The 20,421-nt window shown below is 37.2% G+C and overlaps 2 protein-coding genes across 40 annotated transcripts in view; one reads left to right on the top strand and one right to left on the bottom strand.

Annotated features, from left to right (window-relative positions):
• DNAJB4 (DnaJ heat shock protein family (Hsp40) member B4) overlaps nucleotides 1-5,182 on the bottom strand; it is a 48,666-nt gene extending 43,484 nt beyond the window's left edge. Inside the window, exons 1-2 of one of the 3 annotated variants that reach the window (XM_053214296.1) lie at nucleotides 4,870-5,182; nucleotides 259-452 (exon numbers count right to left, since the gene is read on the bottom strand). The gene's annotated coding sequence lies outside the window, so the exon portion shown is untranslated. The remainder of the gene's footprint in view (nucleotides 1-258; nucleotides 453-4,869) is intronic. The other 2 variants (XM_027058822.2, XM_015066280.3) reach the window with 2 other exon arrangements.
• A 195-nt stretch (nucleotides 5,183-5,377) lies between these two features.
• FUBP1 (far upstream element binding protein 1) overlaps nucleotides 5,378-20,421 on the top strand; it is a 51,667-nt gene continuing 36,623 nt past the window's right edge. For 17 of the 37 annotated variants that reach the window (XR_008294977.1, XR_008294975.1, XR_008294978.1 and 14 more), the window contains exons 1-15: nucleotides 5,379-5,614; nucleotides 11,320-11,410; nucleotides 12,267-12,329; nucleotides 13,143-13,181; nucleotides 13,651-13,690; nucleotides 14,185-14,237; nucleotides 14,324-14,395; nucleotides 14,522-14,579; nucleotides 16,056-16,218; nucleotides 16,314-16,412; nucleotides 16,540-16,641; nucleotides 16,899-17,001; nucleotides 17,094-17,194; nucleotides 17,678-17,819; nucleotides 18,459-18,619. Coding sequence is in view for 25 of the 37 variants with exons in the window: in XM_053214276.1 (XP_053070251.1) it covers nucleotides 5,495-5,614; nucleotides 11,320-11,410; nucleotides 12,267-12,329; nucleotides 13,143-13,181; nucleotides 13,651-13,690; nucleotides 14,185-14,237; nucleotides 14,324-14,395; nucleotides 14,522-14,579; nucleotides 16,056-16,218; nucleotides 16,314-16,412; nucleotides 16,540-16,641; nucleotides 16,899-17,001; nucleotides 17,094-17,194; nucleotides 17,678-17,819; nucleotides 18,459-18,619 (1,407 nt within the window). In the remaining 12 variants the exon portion in view is untranslated. Of the gene's footprint in view, nucleotides 5,615-11,319; nucleotides 11,411-12,266; nucleotides 12,330-13,142; nucleotides 13,182-13,650; nucleotides 13,691-14,184; nucleotides 14,238-14,323; nucleotides 14,396-14,521; nucleotides 14,580-16,055; nucleotides 16,219-16,313; nucleotides 16,413-16,539; nucleotides 16,642-16,898; nucleotides 17,002-17,093; nucleotides 17,195-17,677; nucleotides 17,820-18,458; nucleotides 18,620-20,421 lie in introns of all 37 variants that reach the window. The other 20 variants (XM_053214272.1, XM_053214273.1, XM_027058804.2 and 17 more) reach the window with 11 other exon arrangements.

Raw genomic sequence — 20,421 nt, 5'->3', positions numbered from 1 at the left:
GAGCAATATCCTAGCATTCTTCAGTCTTCTTACAGTACTTTAATCAGGACCACACTATCAAATTTGGCAACCAAATCAGAGAAGAAATTTCTAATAACTGAGGGGAAGGGGATATGTTTTCACATAGTGACTTCTATTTTCCCTTTCAGAAGTTTATGTAAGACTTTTTATTATCCTTTACTGTTGGCTACTTTTCAGAAACAGAGTAATTGCCCTCTTTTTGGTATGCTGGTAAAAGGAAAAAGTTGTATGACTTACCAAAGGGCACAGGGGTTATATTTGAACACAGATCCTCTGGGACCAAGTCCAGAGTCTTTTCCACTATCTGGGGCTGCCTCCAGTTTCAGACACTGGTCAAGCTGTTGGTTCTCCACAATGGTCCAAAGTCAATTTGTGCTAACAACTTTGTCCTCTAAGATGCAAATATATCCTGCTTCCATTCATACCTTAGTCTGAAACAGAATTCTAGAAACTCAGTCAGAAGGGATATAAAAGTCATTAAGACCAATGACCAGCCTAATGAACAAACACCCTAACTACATCCTGGTATGTTTAATTTGAAGTGGCCACTTCCCTCCTCACATCTAAACTGAATCTTTTGTGACTATGATACTGAGGAAATACTGGCCTGGTTAAATGACACAGAGTATAGCATGAAGTTACCAGATCCTTCTGCCTAAGAGTTGTTAGGAGGTAGGTGATGGGCATAAAGGTGAGGCAGGAAGCCTGTACAATTTTGTCACTCTAAAATGCCTGTTAAAAAGCCATAATGGGGGTCACCCAGATGGTTCAGTTGGTTAAGCATCCGACTCCCAATTTTGGCTCAGGTCATGATCTCGCAGTTCATGAGTTTGAGCCCTGATTACGGCTCATGCTGACAGCATGGGGCCTGCTTGGGATTCTCTCCGTCCCTCTCTCTCTCAAAATAAATAAAAAACTAAAAAAAAGAAAAGAAAAGAAAAAAAGAAAGCAATAATGGACTACTTTTCTATAATAGCTAAAAATAAGAATCTGTTAATATTTCAGATTTACCAACTCCAAAAGTGAAAAGTTGTACTAAGAAAAAGGCCACTCAGTCATTTGGTAACCAGTAAGTCAGAAGGTAAAATGAAGAAACTTGCCAGTACATTTAATAGCCCAACTTTTATTATGCTTGCTAATCTTTTCACTGTTATTTGGTGAATCTAAATGCTCCCCGCTAGACTTCTGTAAATTCAGACACTAACTTTTGCTTCATCCTAAGAATGAAATATGAAATACCAATTTCTGTGATAAAAGTGTGACTATAAAATATAATCTAGTCAAATATTTGGCTAATCTCTCAAAGCACAATAAACCAATTTTAGATTAGCGATGATATACCCACTTTTAAGAAAAGTTACATTGCAAACGGAAATGAATTCAGTTAAGAAAATCCTGATTTCAGGGGCACCTGGGTGGCTCAGTCGGTTAAGCGTCCAACTTCGGCTCAGGTCATGATCTCACAATTTGAGAGTTCGAGCCCTGCATCAGGCTCTGTGCTGGCAGTTCAGAGCCTAGAACTTGCTTTGGATTCTGTGTCTCCCTCTCTCTGTGCCCCTCCCCCACTCATGCTCTGTCTCTGTCTCTCAAAAAAATGAATAAACATTAAAAAAAAAGTTTAAAGAAAATCCTGATTTCATCAGTTATAATGAAATTACCTAGAATAACTAGCAAAGTACAAATGGGTTTAAAACGATTGTGTAGACTGAGAATTCACATATAGCTTAATCAAAAGTCACTGGTTATTTCTCCCACAACTCAGTTGCTCTTGCAGGATTCTGGGTTTTACTAAAACTAAGATTTGAACATAGCTGTAATCCAAAAAATTTACATGGATTATCCTTCCTTCGTGATAAGATGCCAGAAACTGAATTACATGTTAATAATATTAATTTCCACTTTACAGCACTTTCTGGTTTCTGAAGAACTCACAGATACCTCATTTGAGGATAGCAAAGCAAGTTGTCATAATGGAGAGGAGAAATCTGAGACACAGCAACTAAATTACTTGCCTAAGGTAACAAAATCAACTAAAATGTAGAGACAGATTTTTTTCAATATTCTATTCATTCAGCAAATATCTAGAACACTAAGACTAGACATTAGGGACAGGTCAATGGTAGAGGTAGACAAAGTCCTCCCTCTCCAGTTTACATTCTAAAGGAAAAGAGACAATAAACAAGTAAACACGTATATATATATATATATATATACACACACACACACACATTTATATATAATTTTTAGAGAGAGAGTGCAAGTGAGGGAGAGGGGCTGGGGGGGGAAGAGAGAGAGAGAGAGAGAGAGAAGTAATAGGATAGTGATTGCAGAATGGCATAACTAGAGGTCAGAGAGGGACTAAGGTGACATCTGAACTGAGCCTTGAATGACGAGGACAGATTATCCATGTGAAAGTCTACGAGACCATCCACACCAGGCAGAAAAAAAAGGAATCCTAAAGGCAGGAATGATATTGGACAGCAAGGTGGGTGAAGTGGAATAAAAGGGAGGAATGTTTAGAGACAGTGGCCTGATTATATGGAGCCTGTACACTATTCCAGGGTATAGGATTTAAAGTGCAATAGGAAGGGGTGCCTCAGTGGCTCAGTCAGTTGGGCGTCCAACTCTGGATTTCAGCTTGGGTCATGATTTCGTGATTCATGGGTTCAGACCCCGCATCAGGCTCTGTGCTGACAGTGAGGGGCTTGCTTGGGATTCTCTCTCCATCTCTCTCTGCCCCTCCCCTTCATGTGCACACATGCACTCTCTTTAAAAGGTAAAAAAAAATAATAATAAAGTGCAATAGGAACACAAAGGTGAGATGACCTGATTTATGTTATAAAGGAATCATTCAAGGAGCACCTGGGTGGCTCAATCAGTTGAGTGTCTAACTTTGGCTCAGGTCATGATCTCAGTTTGTGGGTTCAAGCCCTGCATCGGGCTCTGTGCTGACAGCTTAGAGCCTGGAGCCTGCTTCAGATTCTGTGTCTCCTTCTCTCTCTGCCCCCTCCCCCACTCATTCTCTCTCTCTAAAATAAAAAGTTTTTTAATTAAAAAAGATTTAAAGACATTATTCAAGCTGCTATATAAACAACTGCAACACAATCATCAAGTAGAGGCTTGAGCTTCAAAAATATTGGAAATGGCTGCTTGTCACTTTTGAGAACTTACACATATATTACATACTTTTCTGTATGAAATTTCATAATATTAAAGAGCAAACTGTAGACATGTAAGGGTAGAAGCAGAAAAACCAACCAGAATACTATAACAGTCCAGGATGGAGGTGATGGTAACTTGGGAGCGGAAATGGAAATTAACAGAATTTGGAATATACCTCAAAAGTATGATAAATAGGTCGTCCCAATGGAGAGGCAGGCACAGGAATGAAGGCTGACTAGTGGTTCTCAATGTGAGATGATTTTGCCTATCTGGAGACATTTTTGACTTTCACAACTGAGTGTGTGTGTTTGTGGCTGGGGGTGGGGGGGTGTTACTGGCATCTATGGGTAGAGGCTAAGGCTGCTAAACATATTACACTAGATAGTAGTATTACAAAATATAGAGTTATCTGATCAAACAGTCTAAATGGTATTGAAGTTAAGATATCCCTATCTAAACTGATTTCAACTGGGTCCCATCCTAGAATACCCATTTTTCCAGGAGAGTCTACAAATAAACTAGAAATGGAGGCCCTTATTTTCAATATTTAGAGACAACTAATACTGTCTGAAATAAAGTTTATTTGAGGGTAAATTATATCACTCTGTGGTTACATTACATTGATCAGGATGGAATAGGTCTAATTAATATGAAGAAATCAATTGATTAATAAATGCCATTTGTTGGATAATCTTTTTCAAAACAACTGTAAAAATTTTGTTTAGCAATACCACCCAACAACGCTTTTACAGTCTTTTTTTTTACATTATACTTAAATCTGTAGTCCAATACATTCACTGCTTTTCCAAATAGAAATCCCACCCATCAACCCAAATCTAAAAGGATAGTTATGAACACTGAAAAAGATAATCAAAACTGTGTAACTCGTTAAGATGGTAAGAAAAGCTTCATTGGAGGAAAATGATGCCACAATTGTAGCTATATGCATATAACTGTCTAATGATCCGACTTATTTGGGGCCTTGAACAAGTGCACACATTAGTTACCAGTAAGACAGCAGCACACATTTCTCCCAGTTACTCTTAAGACTAGCAATGGGGAAAGTACTCTTCTAGACCTAATTCACAAAACACAAAATGCCAAGTTGATAAAGTTCATTTTACCTAGGTCTTTGTTCTCTAAAAATAAAAGAATTCGGGGTAAAAAACCATTTCGGTCGACTCCTAAATAAGATTCCCGAAGCATCCCCATGAATCTGAAACTACTACTACTAATATTGCAGTAAATTACATGCCATCATATGTCGGGAAGGCCTGAAGTTACCTGATAATTGGGAACAGATAACAAAATATACACACTTACAAAGCTATCTAGTCCAGGGATGACAATTCAGAACATTACATGTGGGTTCTTACCGGTAGGGGATGGGGCAAACTATTGTTAGAAGAATTTGATGTTGTTCTTATAAGATCTCAATAAAACTGATCCCGGACACATACAATACTAGATTACTAAGTGTGGTTACAACAGAATTTTAGGAGCAGTCATATTTTTTAAAGGTAAAGAACAGGGCAGTCATAACTTCAAAGCTTCATCCACATTATTTACACAAGATGTCGAAATCAGCTCAAGAACTAAAAGGCCTCCAGCCTAAATTAATCCCCACTTGTGATAAAGCTAAAAGATCTGGCAATCTAGAAGTAAAATACAGGGACACTTTACTACCCTGAAAATCATGCCGAGATCCCGCTAGGCCGGGCGGACGTTTTCGGGAACATCTCCGCGTGGCGTCCCGGGCACGCTTCTCCCAGGCGCACTCCTGGTTGCGGCGCTCTCGAGATACTGTTGCGTCGTCCTAACGCCCGTCGACGTCACCCACTTTCCCATGGATACACGGAAGGACCCTTGGAGGAAAATTCACCCACACTCCCTCCCCGAGGCGGCAACCAATAGAAAGCAACTACTCCTTTTCTTCAGGTTTTCAGAAACTCCAGCCAACCGGGGTCGCCGCGCCACTCTTACCCACCACCCCGGAAGTACAACCACACAGTCTCAACACGCGAATGCGCGTAGAGGAGGCGCCAAAAATAAACTTCACTCTCGCGATATCGTGGACACACTTCTCGCGACATCTCTCTGCTTCACCTTGTTTTTTTCAACCCCACCCCCACAGCAGCGCGTCGCTTCAAAACATCGCGAGATTTTCTCCTTTCAGTCTCCGCCCCTTTACGGCACGATGGTCGCACAAGAATGTGATACAGCCTCGACGGCCGCCATTTTCTTTCTTTCTTAGCAGTTGGCTGAGGGAACATCTCTGCGAAGAAGCGGCAGCGGCCTCTGTAGCGTAGACATGGCAGACTACTCAACAGTGCCTCCACCTTCCTCTGGCTCAGCTGGTGGTGGAGGCGGCGGCGGTGGTGGTGGAGGAGTTAACGATGCTTTCAAAGATGCGCTGCAGAGAGCACGGCAGGTAAGTCTGGACCGTGCGGCGGGATTCCGAACGCTCACGGTAATTGGCCGCTGGCTGAGTAGGCCGCTACTTCTTCGCGCATGAGGAAGAGGAAAGAAGTGCCCTTCCGGGCTCTGAAATGTGAGGAGACTCAGGGTTCCCATGTTGGTAATACAGTTTAGAGGCTGGAACTCGATTTTGTGTTTCTTAGTGTTTAAGCCATTTAGAACCCCAACGCGTTAGGCATAGATGGCTTTAGGTCTTAAGCTTCTGCGGCAGTCGCGCTTCCTTCTCCGAGGAGTTAGCTTGGCATTTCCTTTCTCTCAGAATGAACATCCTCCACCATGGGATAAAGCGCGCGTAGTTTTACACAATAGTATGGAAGGTTCTGGTAATGAGTTTGAGAGAGGACTAGGGTTTGTCCTCCAGAGCCATAGTAAGGAAGGGTTATGTCAGTAAAGCAGTTTTCACAGCTTCCAGTTCATCCGAGCTCTCTCGAAATTAATTTTTCGCTTTCATTCACTTTCACATCTACAAGGAAGAGGCTTCAGAGAATACTAGTATCCCAGGTTGGAATCCTTCCTCAGAGCAGGATTTACGTGTCAGTGTTCTACCAGTCCTTCCCCCTTATTTCTCAAAATGGCTTCAGGCCCATTATACCCGAAGTTTCAGTTTGAATCTGCCTCTCTGTTCAGAGTCGTAAACTGACCACACTTCTTTGTATTACGTAGGTGCGTACATTTGCCCTCAAGGCAGTTCTTTCCCAAAGGGAAGCTGTTAAAAAAAAAAAATTACTCCAGGAAATGTAAAGACTTATTAGTTTGAACTTTACCTTTATTAGGTAGTCCCTTAACATAATTATAACTTAAAATGTTATGATGTTGGTATGTGTTTGTATGTAAGCAAAATCTTATTCTCGTTATGACATGCGTATTAGGTGCTAGACGTTTTTAGATTAGAGTTTAAAGTGAACGCTAATCAGATACTAATATTGTGCTGTGTTTGCATTAAGGAGTTCACTTCGTTAACCCTTTTCATCCTCCACTTTCACTAAAGTATCATTTGAGTCAAACTGCATAAAATCTGCAATAATGTAATAATAAGCTCTTTTTTAAGTAATGTGAACACGTTATACATAAAAATTTACCTATACTGGTTTATAATCAGAAATATTCGACAGTCAACAAAAAGTTACCGTTAATGCTAATTCTGTAGTTTCTTTACTTGAATTCTATTACTTCTGAACATTTTTAGAATAGCTACTGAAACATTTTTTAAATGACACTCTTATTGGAGTTTTATTAGATTGGATTAGAAAATTCACCTAATTTTATTCAACCAGTGTATTGAATTAATTTGTGCCACACACTACTTAGATACTAGAGGGTTTTTTTTACTGTATGAATTGGAGTTCTGCCTTCTAGGAAGTGTTGATACAGTCAAGGAACCAAATGCAAATGAATAGTAGTATTTGTTAATGCTTTCAGAGAGGAGTAGACAAAAATGGGCACCGTTAATTTATCCACTTGTTCTGTAAACATTTATAGAGTTCCTGCTGAGTCAGGCACTGTACACAACACCAAAGAGTGGGGTGCCTAACTGCCAAAGTAAAGGACTGATATTTTAAGCAAGACGTTAAAGAATGTGTGAGAGTTTGATCAGTGAAGAAGCAGCGTGTGCAAAGGTATGGGAGTTTTTGGAATAACAAGAACCCATGAAGGAAGTCACTGGAGGCTAATGTTGGTTGGGGGAAAGAGGGTGGAAATCAGGTGAGTACAGGTGGATACAACTTCTGAAAGACTTTGGGTTGCCATGCTTTAATTAAAAATTGGCTAATCTGTAATTTCGTGATTAAGTTAGACTCCTTTTTTAAATACAGAAATTGTCCTCAAACTATGGATTTCTTATACTCTCTTTTTATGCCAGTAGGTCAGCTGCCTCAATGTCCTTGCTGTAATATGATTCTTTACAGATGTCTTCTTGTAATAATTTGATTTTTTCTTTACAGAACTGACCTTAAACCTGAGATTCCCAAATTTAGCTTTTGAGTTGAATTTCCCCTTCCGATTACATTTGAAGATGCCTTTGTATGTCCATTGTAGCTGTTTGTCTGATTATATAAATGGAATACAGGGAGGAGTACTTGGACTGAAGGAACACGTTTAGGTTAACATCTGAACTACTTTTTTATTTATATGAAAAGCATCCTGGATTATATTCCCAAAATCCCCATCTAACCTTAGATTTCTTTGTCTGGCATAGTGTGCCATGTTCTTGGAAGGACCAGGAGATACAAGGATAGCTTCTTGCCCTCAGAGAGCTGTGTACTAGTGGGGATGTTGTTGACATTTTTAATCGGACAGGTCTTTGTTAATGCAGGACAAGTGAAGAGGATCCCTGGTCCCTACCTAGCTCGTTTTGCCATCTGGTAGTTTAGACCAAGCTGCCCAATCGTTTTTCCAGAGAATCCAGATGGCTTATTTTTTAATGTGAAATTTGCAGATTTTTAAGATACTCTCTTAGCTAACGTCAGCAGAGGAGCACCAGATTGCTTTTCTAGTTTAGGGTTTCTAACCTGTATACTTGAGAGATTTATATTTGTGTATTTTAAGCTATAACTCCAGAGGGTGAGGTTGGGATTCTTTGGTTAGGATTTTGGTGACCACATTAAATAATCAGTTCTGTCTCTGAAACACTGGGAAATCAAAATGTATCTCTCTACCTTTTTTTCTCCCCCCTTTGAGGTTATGTGAAGATAGAAGTGAATCAGACTGGCACTAAATGAGTGATAGATCTCAAGTTAAGGTTATCAGCTCTGATGCCTTCACTTCTAAACAGCTGTTAGTCTTTAAGTACTCAGTTATTCTTGAAATCTCTTTCTTGATGATTGTAAAAGTGATTCAGATTGCATTATGTTGTTTGAATACAATGAAAATTCTACAAAACAGAATTGTTGACTTTTCAGTTACCATTAATCTCAACTGAAAACTAGCACTTTAGGGGCATTTGGGTGGCTCAGTCGGTTAAATGTTGAACTCTTGGTTTTGACTGGTGAGTTCGAGCCCCGCATCGGGCTCTGCACTGACAGCATGGAGCCTGCTTGGTTTTGTCTCCCCCTCTCTCTCTCTGCACCTCCCCTGCTCACTCTGTCTCAAAAATAAAATAAACATTAAGAAGGAGGGAAGGAAGGAAACCAGTACTTGCATATTGGGTGTTTTGTTTTTTATATTTTGTGACAGGATAGCAAAGCTTGATGATTAAAAATATTCTTGTGTTGTGGGAGAGGACCATGTTGTGTCATTAAAAATGGTAGTATTTTTACTGAGAGCTTTTCTGTAATGTCTTTGTATTGTTTCTGAATTTTTGAGATGGTGTAACATTTTGAGTGAACAAGGTATCATTTTTCCATTTTCATTTGGATAGTTTTAGAACTATTCAGTGAATAATAGGGAGGTAGAAGTTCTTAGGGAGTTTAAGAAAGTACTGCTCTGCAAACTTCTGCAGCATTTACAAAAGCTAACTGCAGAAGATTGCTGATTGATTACTTCTCTGTTCTTACAGAGATTTATCAGAAGGTATCACAGCTTAAACCATTTTCCTATCATCAGTAGTACTTAACAGTAGTTACAGTCTTCTCTCGGCCTGAAATACTGTAGTGCTCATCAGTGCCACAGAAGTGTATTTTAAGTTCCTAAGGAACAATTCAGATGTTAAGCTTTTAAAACTTAAGGGTAGAAAAGCAGTTGTTTTTAAATGTGGTGAAGAAGCTTTTCAGAAAAAGAAATAAGATTTTAATTAGATACTCAAAGACAAGGAACAGGCTTTTGAGAAAGTGAAAGGATGATTAAGGAAGGTTAGATTGACCAAAGCCTTTTTTATTTTATTTCAAAGGTTTTATTATTTATTTATTTATTTATTTATTTATTTATTTATTTTGAGTAATCTCTACCCAATGTGGGGCTCGAACTCATGACCCTGAGGTCAAGAGCCCCATTGCTTCTCTGACTGAGCCAGCCAGGCAAACCACAAAGCCTTTCTTAAATTAAGAATTTTAATATTTAGTCCTGATATGCTTTGAGTTAGTGTTTGCATTTACAGCTGAGGAAAAGGGAAATCTAGAAACCCTAGGAAGTACAGTTGGCATATGGTAACTGACAACATATATTAGACTCAAGTGATAAGTAAGTGGATTTTAAGACTCAAGTCGTTGAATATAGTTTCCTAACTGTAATGAAGCAGTTGGGTTTTTCATTTCTTATCAGTCTCTTTGGGGGAATTCTAGACACCAGAAGTTTGGTTTTTCTGTGTAATTTTTTTTATCATGGAAAATTTCAAACATACTTGAAATTAACAGATTAATATAATGAACTCCAATGAGCCTGTCACTCATTTTCGGTGGCACCCCTTATCGTAATTAATTAATTAGCATGGAGCTGTATAGAAATCATCGGGAATCTCCACCATTGACTATGTAATCTGAGTTAAGTTCCCGAGATTTTTTCAACTGTAAAATGGATCTCTACCTAAGTATCCTTACCTCATAGTGTTGTGATGATTCAGTGACAAAATGAATATAAAACATAGTGTGGAATTTGACTTACTGCTGACACTCAGAAACTAATACTAGTTTCATTTCCCCTTTCATAGAAAAATGGAGTCGATATCCACTGGTTGTGTCCTACTTGTGACTTGAAGCTAGTGTGTCTCATGTGATGTTTGTTTACTTAAGTGCAAGCAATTATTTGCCCCATTCTTCAAGATTGAAATGATTTATGGTTCTGTAGCTGAGACTTTTCTTACAGGTACAGCTTTCCAAGCTTTTCCCCACGCCCTGTTTCTACAGAACAAGATTGTCTGATAGAAATACAATGCAAGTCACATACTTTATTTAATGCAACGTACCCAAAATATTACCATTTTAGCATGTGTCTAATTTTTTATTTTTAAAAAAAAATTTTTTTTAACGTTTATTTATTTTTGAGACCGAGAGAGACAGAGCATGAACGGGGGAGGGTCAGAAAGAGGGAGACACAGAATCTGAAACAGGCTCCAGGCTCTGAGCTGTCAGCCCAGAGCCCGACGCGGGGCTCGAACTCACAGACCATGAGATCATGACCTGAGCCAAAGCCGGCCGCTTAACCAACTGAGCCACCCAGGCGACCCATAATTTTTTAAAAAATTAAGATGCTTTCGGTTCTTTATGTTTGTTTCAAGTTTTCAGTATCCATTATGTATTTAACATTTAAATACATTTCAATTTGGACTAGCCACTTTTTAAGTACTCAATAACCATATGTAGCTACTAGCATTTACCTTATTGGGCAACACAGCTTTGAAGTCCCATAAGGTGTTCACATTCTCTGTGCCCACGGCACACTTTTTGAAGAGTCATGGGAGAGAGCCATGGAGAAGAATTAAGACCTAGATTTTCCTCAAAGCTATTTATTTGGTCATTGGATTCTGGAGATTGCTGATTGATTACTTGTTCTTAACAGAGATTTATCAGAAGCTTAATTCCAGATGATGATTATTTGTTAACTCATTGAGGTTATTAAGTGTATTAATACATTGATCTGTAATTTTAATTTCTTTTCCAAATTAATTTACTTATGTGTTAGATATTTAGCATATATGTGTAGTAGGAAATTTATGAAGAAATTTGGCACTGAGTAGTGTATAGTAGTTACAATGTTATTCTTAATGATTGTGTGCTTTTGTTTTTTAAGATTGCAGCAAAAATTGGAGGTGATGCTGGTACATCACTGAATTCAAATGACTATGGTTATGGGGGACAAAAAAGACCTTTGGAAGACGGAGGTAAGTTGTAGTCATAAGTATTTTAATTGTTTTACACACAGTTTAGTTGAAGGCGGTTTTTAATATTTTTTGCATGTTCTTTATTGAAACATTACTTTTATAATAAGGTTCCTAAAATTGTAAGGTTTATATTGGCCTCAGAAGGAAAGGGGGGAAAAGACCTTAGACAAGGTAGGTAAAATTTTGAGCTAATCAGCAAGTTTTGTCTTAGTAGAAAACAACATTTTCTTTTTTTTAGGATTGTGCCAGATTGACAGTTTGCACAGACAACTTGTTAACATACTGAAAAGAACAAAAATATAAAATGTTTAGAAGACGTTTCACTGGGTTTTTTTCTTCATACGTGAATTAATCTTTATATGCTATGTTTTCATTATTTTACTATTTCAGATTTCACTTTAAAGGTTGATGTTGCTATAGCTTGCTACTCTAGTGTGTTGCAGGTTATACCTTTTTTTTTTATGTTACTTTTTTTGTTTCAGTACCTTGTTTTGTGTTTCAGGTTTAACTCAAAATGTGGCTTAAAACAGTAGATTTACAGTGCTTTGTTTTTTTTTTTTTAACATAATTGTTGAAGCTTCTGAACTTAGAAGTCTGCAAGTATTTTTTTGTTTTAGATTTGATACCTGAATTTTGATACATTTTCTTTTTGCCATTTTATTTATTTAACTTTTTTTTTTTTAAGGAGGATTCTGAATGAGCCTATAGAATGTATTTGTAGCTTTTGACCAGGTGTACTTGGTTTTCTTTTATTTAAGTGTCTTTCACATTTATAGTGAGGTTTTGATATACAAAAAAATGAGCTAATGATGCTTCAGATGTTGTATGTAATGTATTCTTTTTATTTTATGTGTAGATGGCTCTTGGACAAGTCCGAGCAGTACAACACACTGGGAGGGAATGCCCTCTCCTTTTAAAGGCAGGAATTTTTATTTATTACCTGTGTTTAGTATGTAAACGTGAAATAAACCAGTGGATTCTTAAATGGACACAAATATTTCTTGGATTATGTGTCTGAATTTTTGCTGCACAACATTCTGATGTTTAAACATTTAAGTTTGAAGGGGGGAGGAAAATGTAGTACTTTCAGATGTAGGTTGTCTATTCTAAGGTATGCATTGTATTCATCTGTGTAAAGGATGTAGATGAAGGTAGTCATGTAGTTGCTTTGAGTTTTTCTGCTGAAGTTTATGCCGTGAAATGTTTGGTTAGGAGCAATAGAATAGTTTAGATTGAGATTGCCTTGTAATGTGATTTTTTTTATTTATTTTGCATAGCCTTGTGGTCACTGTCAGATACACTCAACTTTTGATATGTCAAATTTTCACGTTCTGATAGGTTCTGTTTTTCTTCCAGTCTTCAGTTCCTACAGTGGGAAGCATCATTAGCCTTTAGCATGTGATATTTTGCTAGTAATGGACCTAAGTACTTTGTCTTGTATCATTCTAAAGTGCTTAACATACATTAAGGTCAGTGATTTGATACAATCAAAAAGAATTTTTTTTTAATGTCTGTGCATCTTTTAAACATGAAAAGAATTAAAGAAATGTAATGTTTCTTTTGATTATTAAGAGTCTGGGATAAGTATTGGCACTTTTTGGTTCAAATGATAATTACCCTCAGCTATTTCAATAAGTGTTTACATTGATATTTATTCTTACTTGGGCACGGGTTAGCTAAGTCTTGTATTTGTACTTATTGGCAAAAAGTTAAAAAGCTCTTAATTTTGCAGATCAACCAGATGCTAAGAAAGTTGCTCCTCAAAATGACTGTAAGTATTTTAAATTGGGTCAAAAGCTAAAGTAACTGGAATTTAATACGAGGGTTTTGTTCCTGTTTTTTGTTGCGTATCTTTGGAGTTAGTGTAAGGCCGTGAATAGCTTTGTAAATATGTATTTCATGTCTTTATAATCTCCCACTTCAATTATGGCCGGGTATATATTAATAAGATTTGGTTGCTAAATTGTTTTGTATTCAATTTATTTTATAATTCCATTTTTAACTTAAGCTTGCACCCCTTGAGAAAGGACGGTTTTTTCCCTATGTCATTGCTCATGATCTCTGCCATTACAGTGACTTTCTTGACCACTGTCAATGTTGATTTAAGTATTCTGCATAAAATTTTACTCTCTTAAAGATACTGTGTGTATTGAGGAAAGATTTTAGAATTGTTGGATATAATTGTATTAAATATGGGGGGAACTTAGTTTTCATTTTATTTTTATTTGATTTTTTGGTAGCTTTTGGAACACAGTTACCACCGATGCATCAGCAGCAAAGGTATAGTGAAATGCTTTTTCAAGAGTTCTTTGCAAATTTTAGTTTAACTGTTGGTGAAAACACAACCAAGTTAGTGTATAACGAGTATGTGTCTGCATTTTATTTTGCATATAAGAATTAATTTCCCTCCATTTAAGAAGGTGATACAGAAGGATAATTTTACCTTTTGAGTGAGATACATTTATAATTTGGAAGGATGGGTGGAGTTAGCCATATTTTAGAAGAACTAAAGTGAATAATCACTAAGATAACATTACCTGAACTCCACCCTAACTCCTTTGTAGTTCATGCCTTTAGACTGTTCATCTACCATACCTTCTGACTTGATGTGTTGATTCTGACTTGAACTACTCAAGCTGTATTTTGACTATGAATATGTGCCTGAAAACCTAGTTTAAGCCTTTAGACTTCGATTTTTTGTTCGTGGGTTACCTTTTATGTGTAAACAGAGCTTCTTTCTTTGAAGGAAAATGTTAGTTTTTGTTGTTTTTTAGCAGGTCTGTAATGACAGAAGAATACAAAGTTCCAGATGGAATGGTTGGATTTAGTAAGTAACCTAATTTTTAAAGCTTTGACAACAATCAAAACATACTCTATAGTCTTTTAGCAACTAATGTTCTTTTTTCTTACTAGTAATTGGCAGAGGAGGTGAACAGATCTCACGCATACAACAAGAATCTGGATGCAAAATACAGATAGCTCCTGGTAATGTTACTCTCTTGCTGTTTTCAAAATGACTAGAAAACTAGCATGTTTTTGTCAGTAGCTAGTGAATGATGCTGTTAATCTTCTCTTGACCTAAAATTTGTTTGGTGTTGTTTTTAATTGTAGACAGTGGTGGCCTTCCAGAAAGGTCTTGTATGTTAACTGGAACACCTGAATCTGTCCAGTAAGTATGAAATCCTATGCCTGAGGCCAGTGTATCCTTCCTACCAGAGGATATTGCCCATACATTTGAGCCAACTTTGTTCTGCGCTATTAATTTTCCCATTTTCTAGATAATTTCTAACAACATATAAACATGCTTGAAAATTCCTTCATCTTGACAAAAACCGTCCTTGAACCCCACATTTATATTTCTCTGCTTCCTTATACAACAAAACTAAAAAGCGGTAGCTCTATTTGCGGTATCATCTGCCTCTGTTTTCATTTTTTCTTGAACATGTATGAATCAGTTTTATTCCCGTGGTTCTATTGAAATTGTTCTTTCTGAGATCACAAATGGATTCTTCATCATTCCACCTATCAACATTGTTTGACACAGTGAACAATCTTCCTAGAAATCACCAGCTCCCTGGCTGCCCTTTCTCAGTCATTCTTGGTTGTCCTGCTTTATATTTCTGACCTTTTGTTGTGAAAGTGCCCCCAAATTCAGTCCTCCTAAAATAGATCTATATGTGCTCCTTAGAGTACTTCATTTACTCCATTAAATTTCATTTAATATATAATTTTAGATATCATAAATTTTATGTACTCTTAAATTTTTAACTTCAGTGTTGCTCTCTTTTTCTAAATTCTAGATTCCTGTCGAGCTGCTTACTTAGTATCTCTGCTTGAATGTCTACTAGACATCTCAAACATCAGATTGTTATAAAGGGGAAATTGTTTTCCATCCCATTCCCAGCCTGCTTTGTCTTTTATTCCTCTTACTCATCTCAGTGAATGGCAACTCTGTTTTAATTTTTTCTCATGCCTCAATTTATCCATAAGGAACTCTTGGGTCATTTTTCTTCATAATTGATTTGGAATCTAGCCTCTTCTTGCCACTTCTATACTGTCACCTTGTCTGTGACATCATTTGCCTATATTTCAATATGTTTCCATTCTTTTTAGCCTTGTTCAGCAGTAGTATATCCTTATGCTAGTATAGCCATAGTGATCTTTTTAAAACGTGAATCAGTTCATATCCCTACTTTGCTCAGATCCTCTAATGCTTCACCACTTAGAGTAAAAGTGTTTTTATCAAGGCCTGACTCACTTGCCACCTTTCTCATTTCATTTTTTTTAATGTTTATTTACTTTTGAGAGAAAAAGACAGAGGTGTGAGGGGGGGAGGGGCAGTGAGAGGGAGACACAGAATCCGAAGCAGGGTTTAAGACCCGCGTTGGGCTCTGTGCTGACAGCCCAGATCCTGTGTCTGTCTCCCTCTGTGTCCCTCCCCTGCTCACGCTGTGTCTATCTCTCAAAAAATGAATAAATGTTGAAAAAAAAATGTTTTAATAAAAAAATTTTGTTAAATTAGTGTTAAGCCCCCTAAACCTGAATTAGAATGGAAGTACCTGATCATATTATTTTGTATTTCTCTGTTTGCGTTAAGGTTTTGATTATGCTGTAACTTACTCTTTGACTCTTTATTTGTTAACAGATCGGCAAAACGGTTACTGGACCAGATTGTAGAAAAGGGAAGACCAGCCCCTGGCTTCCACCATGGTGATGGACCAGGAAATGCAGTTCAAGAAATAATGATTCCAGCTAGCAAAGCAGGATTAGTTATTGGAAAGGGGGGAGAAACTATTAAACAACTTCAGGTATTATTATGTTTGTAAAATGACTACTTTTCATCTATTTTGAAGCCTGTTTCCTTCCACTCCCCTTTTGTTAATACTTGTGATTTCTGTAACAGGAGCGGGCTGGAGTTAAAATGGTTATGATTCAAGATGGACCTCAGAACACTGGTGCTGACAAACCTCTTAGGATTACAGGAGACCCATACAAAGTTCAAGTAAACTTAAGTTTATATTTTACAAAGAAGGATTTGGGGGCGGAATGGGCAAAACATGTATGAGTAATTACAGTGTTTTGAGACATACTTTCTAAATTGGGTGATTTTTTTCCCCCCCCTACTTCAGCAAGCCAAGGAAATGGTGTTAGAGTTAATTCGTGATCAAGGTGGTTTCAGAGAAGTTCGAAATGAGTATGGGTCAAGAATAGGTGGAAATGAAGGGATAGATGTAAGTAAAAATACCCATTCACAAATGGTTGTATACTGGTTGATAAATATGTGTTTTTTCTGTTGTGTGTTACAAAGCCATCTCTAACATTGTATCCCCTCACCCTGTTTCTGCCTTAGAGTGTAGAATGTATAACTTGTATCTCATTACCCTATTTGATGGCATATCAGAGCATAGTGCTGTTTTTACTTTAATGATTTGAGGTAGATTAATTTTCAGGAAATGGCTTTCATAATATGTAGTCTTCTTTGTATAAGGTCCCCATTCCAAGATTTGCTGTTGGCATTGTAATAGGAAGAAATGGAGAGATGATTAAAAAAATACAAAATGATGCTGGTGTTCGAATTCAGTTTAAGCCAGGTGAGTATACATATTTAATTTTCTAGGTGTTGGTAGCAATTTGTTTTGACGTCCATTTGTTGCTAAATCCATTTTGGTTTTTTATTTTGAAGATGATGGAACAACACCTGATAGAATAGCACAAATAACAGGACCTCCAGACCGATGTCAACACGCTGCAGAAATTATTACAGACCTCCTTCGAAGTGTTCAGGTTTGACAGATGTTACTATTTTCATTATTTTGTTTTCATTTAAAAAATATTTTCCAGGATGCATGAGTGGGTCAGTCAGTCAAGCATCTGACTCTTGATTTCGGCTCAGTTCATGATCTCATGGTTTGTAAGATAAAACCCTGCATCAGGCTCCACAAAAGTATCTATTTTCTTGAAAGCCTGAAAGTGTCCCCCTTCCCCTTTAGTTTTATGTCAGAATCTGTCTGATAATGCTTTGTTAATAGCTAGAAAGGTAACTTTGAGGTAGACATCTTGGAACAGAAAGGCAGCTACATAAGTACAGTCTTATTCATCCTAGTGTAAAAAGAACAAGCAGTGGGTAGTATTTGATTATTTGGGCCAAGTCATCTCTCAGCTTCTTTAAATTTCTGGTTTAGGAAAATAGACATGTAGTGACTTCACCATGGAAAGAAGAATATTCTTCTGTGCTGACTTTTATTTTTTTCTTTGTGTTTCCCTTAGGCTGGTAATCCTGGTGGACCTGGACCTGGTGGCCGAGGAAGAGGTAGAGGTCAAGGCAACTGGAACATGGGACCACCTGGTGGACTACAGGAATTTAATTTCATTGTACCAACAGGGAAAACTGGATTAATAATAGGAAAAGGCAATGTATTTTAAATAATGTCTTAATGTGTGGGTAAAAATGTTAACACATGACCTGATTTTTCTGGATGCTATTTCTCTTGTAAATCAGTAGCAAGGATTTTTCTTTGGCTCTATTTTATGTTGGTTTGTAACAAAAACATAAATGAGGGCCTTATATGCACATAAAAAGAATGGGATTTGAAAAACATTGGCTTCTAGAGGGTGGACCAATAGTGTATTAGTGTAAGAAACTTGTTTTGACCCAAAAAGTGGTTTGATGTTTTTGTGCCATTTGCTTTTTCCTTACATCTTTTTAAAGTTTAGGACTTTTAATAAGTGTTACGTTACTTGTAAAAGCAATTTATTTGAACCAAATATTTTGATGAGTTACTTTTTGTTGTTGTTACAGTTGATATTAAGGTTAGGTACAGACATGCTAAGTTGTCTTGAAACTTGAATGTATTTTAGAAGCATGAGATGCTTTATACAATTTGATTTTAAGTGTAGAATAAATGGAAAATTCTAATAGAATATTGGCAGATGGGATACTGCTCTAAACTTTTTTCTTAATGGCCCTTTTAGTTGTGGTCATTTTCTTTTAAAAAGTTCTTTTTGTATCCTTTGACTCTTTAGAAAAATTACTGTGTTTTGATTTTAGGAGGTGAAACCATAAAAAGCATAAGCCAGCAGTCTGGTGCAAGAATAGAACTTCAGAGAAATCCTCCACCTAATGCAGATCCTAATATGAAATTATTTACAATCCGTGGCACTCCACAGCAAATAGACTATGCACGGCAACTTATAGAAGAAAAGATTGGTGTGAGTATGCTTTAAATTTCAATTTATAGGGACACCTGGTTGGCTTAGTCAGTAAAGCATGCAACTCTTTATCCCCAGGTTGTGAATTCAGGCCTCATGTTGGGTATAAAGCTTACTTAAAAAGTAAATAAATACGATATTTACATAGACCCTATTAAATAGAAGGTATCAATTCAGATGTTTCTATAATTGCTATATAAAAAAATGCCAATTTCTAGTCTAGGATTGTAGGTTTCACCACAAAATGAACACATATAACAGGAAAGATTGTCCAGCAGTGACAAATAATTCAATTAAATACACATTTATAACTATGTAGAACTTTGAGTAAATAATAGACTGCATTACTTGCAGATACAATGTAAGAGTTGGTGGGTGGGTTGTAGAATGTACTTGTAGGACATAGTTAATGGGAATTCAGTATTTATTAAGGGCTTAATGTACTCCACCCTGTTCAGGTAAATATGTATTAGATGAATCCCCCAGTTTAGAGTAGAAATTTACAAATCCATCTTAGATTGACAGTCATTTGAGGAGTTTTAAAGTGTATACTATTTGAATGCTTTCCACCTTTACACATGACAGACAGTTCTGATACACAAATTTGGAAACTTTTCCTTTAGATAAGTTTCCTGGTGGTAGTACAAAAAAAGTATAAAGAGTCTTGATTATGCTTTCTTATAAGAGGAGGATGTAGTGTCTTAACTGTGTTCTTTTACTATAGGATGTAAGGGAGCATTTTGAATAATAATAATTAGAATTTCTTAGGAAAGTTCTCCCTGATGATTGCCATATTGTGGAAGGGATACAAAAGAAGTTAGATACTGTTTCTGTCTTCTGGGGAAAGACAAAAATAGATGTATAAAAGACACTTACAGAATATCTTACCAGGGGTACCTGGCTGGTTCAGTCAGTAGAACATGTTACTCTTGATCTTAGGGTTGTGAGTTGTGAGCCCCATGTTGGATATAGAGATGACTAAGAAATTAAAAGAAAATCTTATAAAAACATATACAAATATTGTAAGTTTTGTGGTATTAATAAGTGTAATTGTTGGGGCACCTGGGTGGCTCAGTCAGTTGGGCATCCTACTTAAATCTCCACTTGGGTCTTGATCTGAGGGTCCTGGGTTTGAGCCCTGCATTTGGCTCAGTGCTGGGCATGAGGCCTACTTAAAAATACAGGTGTCTGGGTGGCTGAGTCACTTAAGTGGCTGACTTCTGATTTCAGCACAGGTCATGATCTCCAGGTTCATGAGATTGAACTCGCACTGTTAGCACAGAGCCTACTTGGGATTCTCATTCTCTCTCTGCCCCGCCCTGCCGCATGCTCGCATGGGCTTTTATTTTCTCTCATTCTCTCAAATATACATTTAAAAAATTAATAAGTATAGGAGCACCTGAGTGGCTCAGTTAGGTGTCCTACATCACAATTCACAGGTCACAATTTCATGGTTCACGAATTTGAGCCCCACGTTGGGCTCTGTGCTGATAGCTCAGAGCCTGGAGCCTGCTTCGGATCCTGTGTCTTCCTCTCTCTCTCTGCCCCTCCCCCACTCACGATCTGTCTCTCTCAAAAATAAACATTGAAAAAATTTTTAAATGTAAGTGTAATTGAAAATATGAAGAAAATAATTATGTACCCAGTATTGGCAGAGGTTGATGCTAGAAAAATGAATTAACGTTTTGGATTTTACTATCCTTAGCATGCATGGATCAAGGTTTCTTCTGGATTGATGGGCAAACAAGATAGGTTCTAGAGAAGCAGTTTAGTTTGATAGTTAAGAGCATGGACTCTGGAAT

The sequence above is a fragment of the Acinonyx jubatus genome, chromosome C1 (genome assembly GCF_027475565.1).
Source record: "Acinonyx jubatus isolate Ajub_Pintada_27869175 chromosome C1, VMU_Ajub_asm_v1.0, whole genome shotgun sequence".
NCBI classification, from domain to species: domain Eukaryota; kingdom Metazoa; phylum Chordata; class Mammalia; order Carnivora; family Felidae; genus Acinonyx; species Acinonyx jubatus.
Note: the sequence above shows the minus strand (reverse complement) of the source record. Positions and strands in the feature narration are given on the sequence as shown.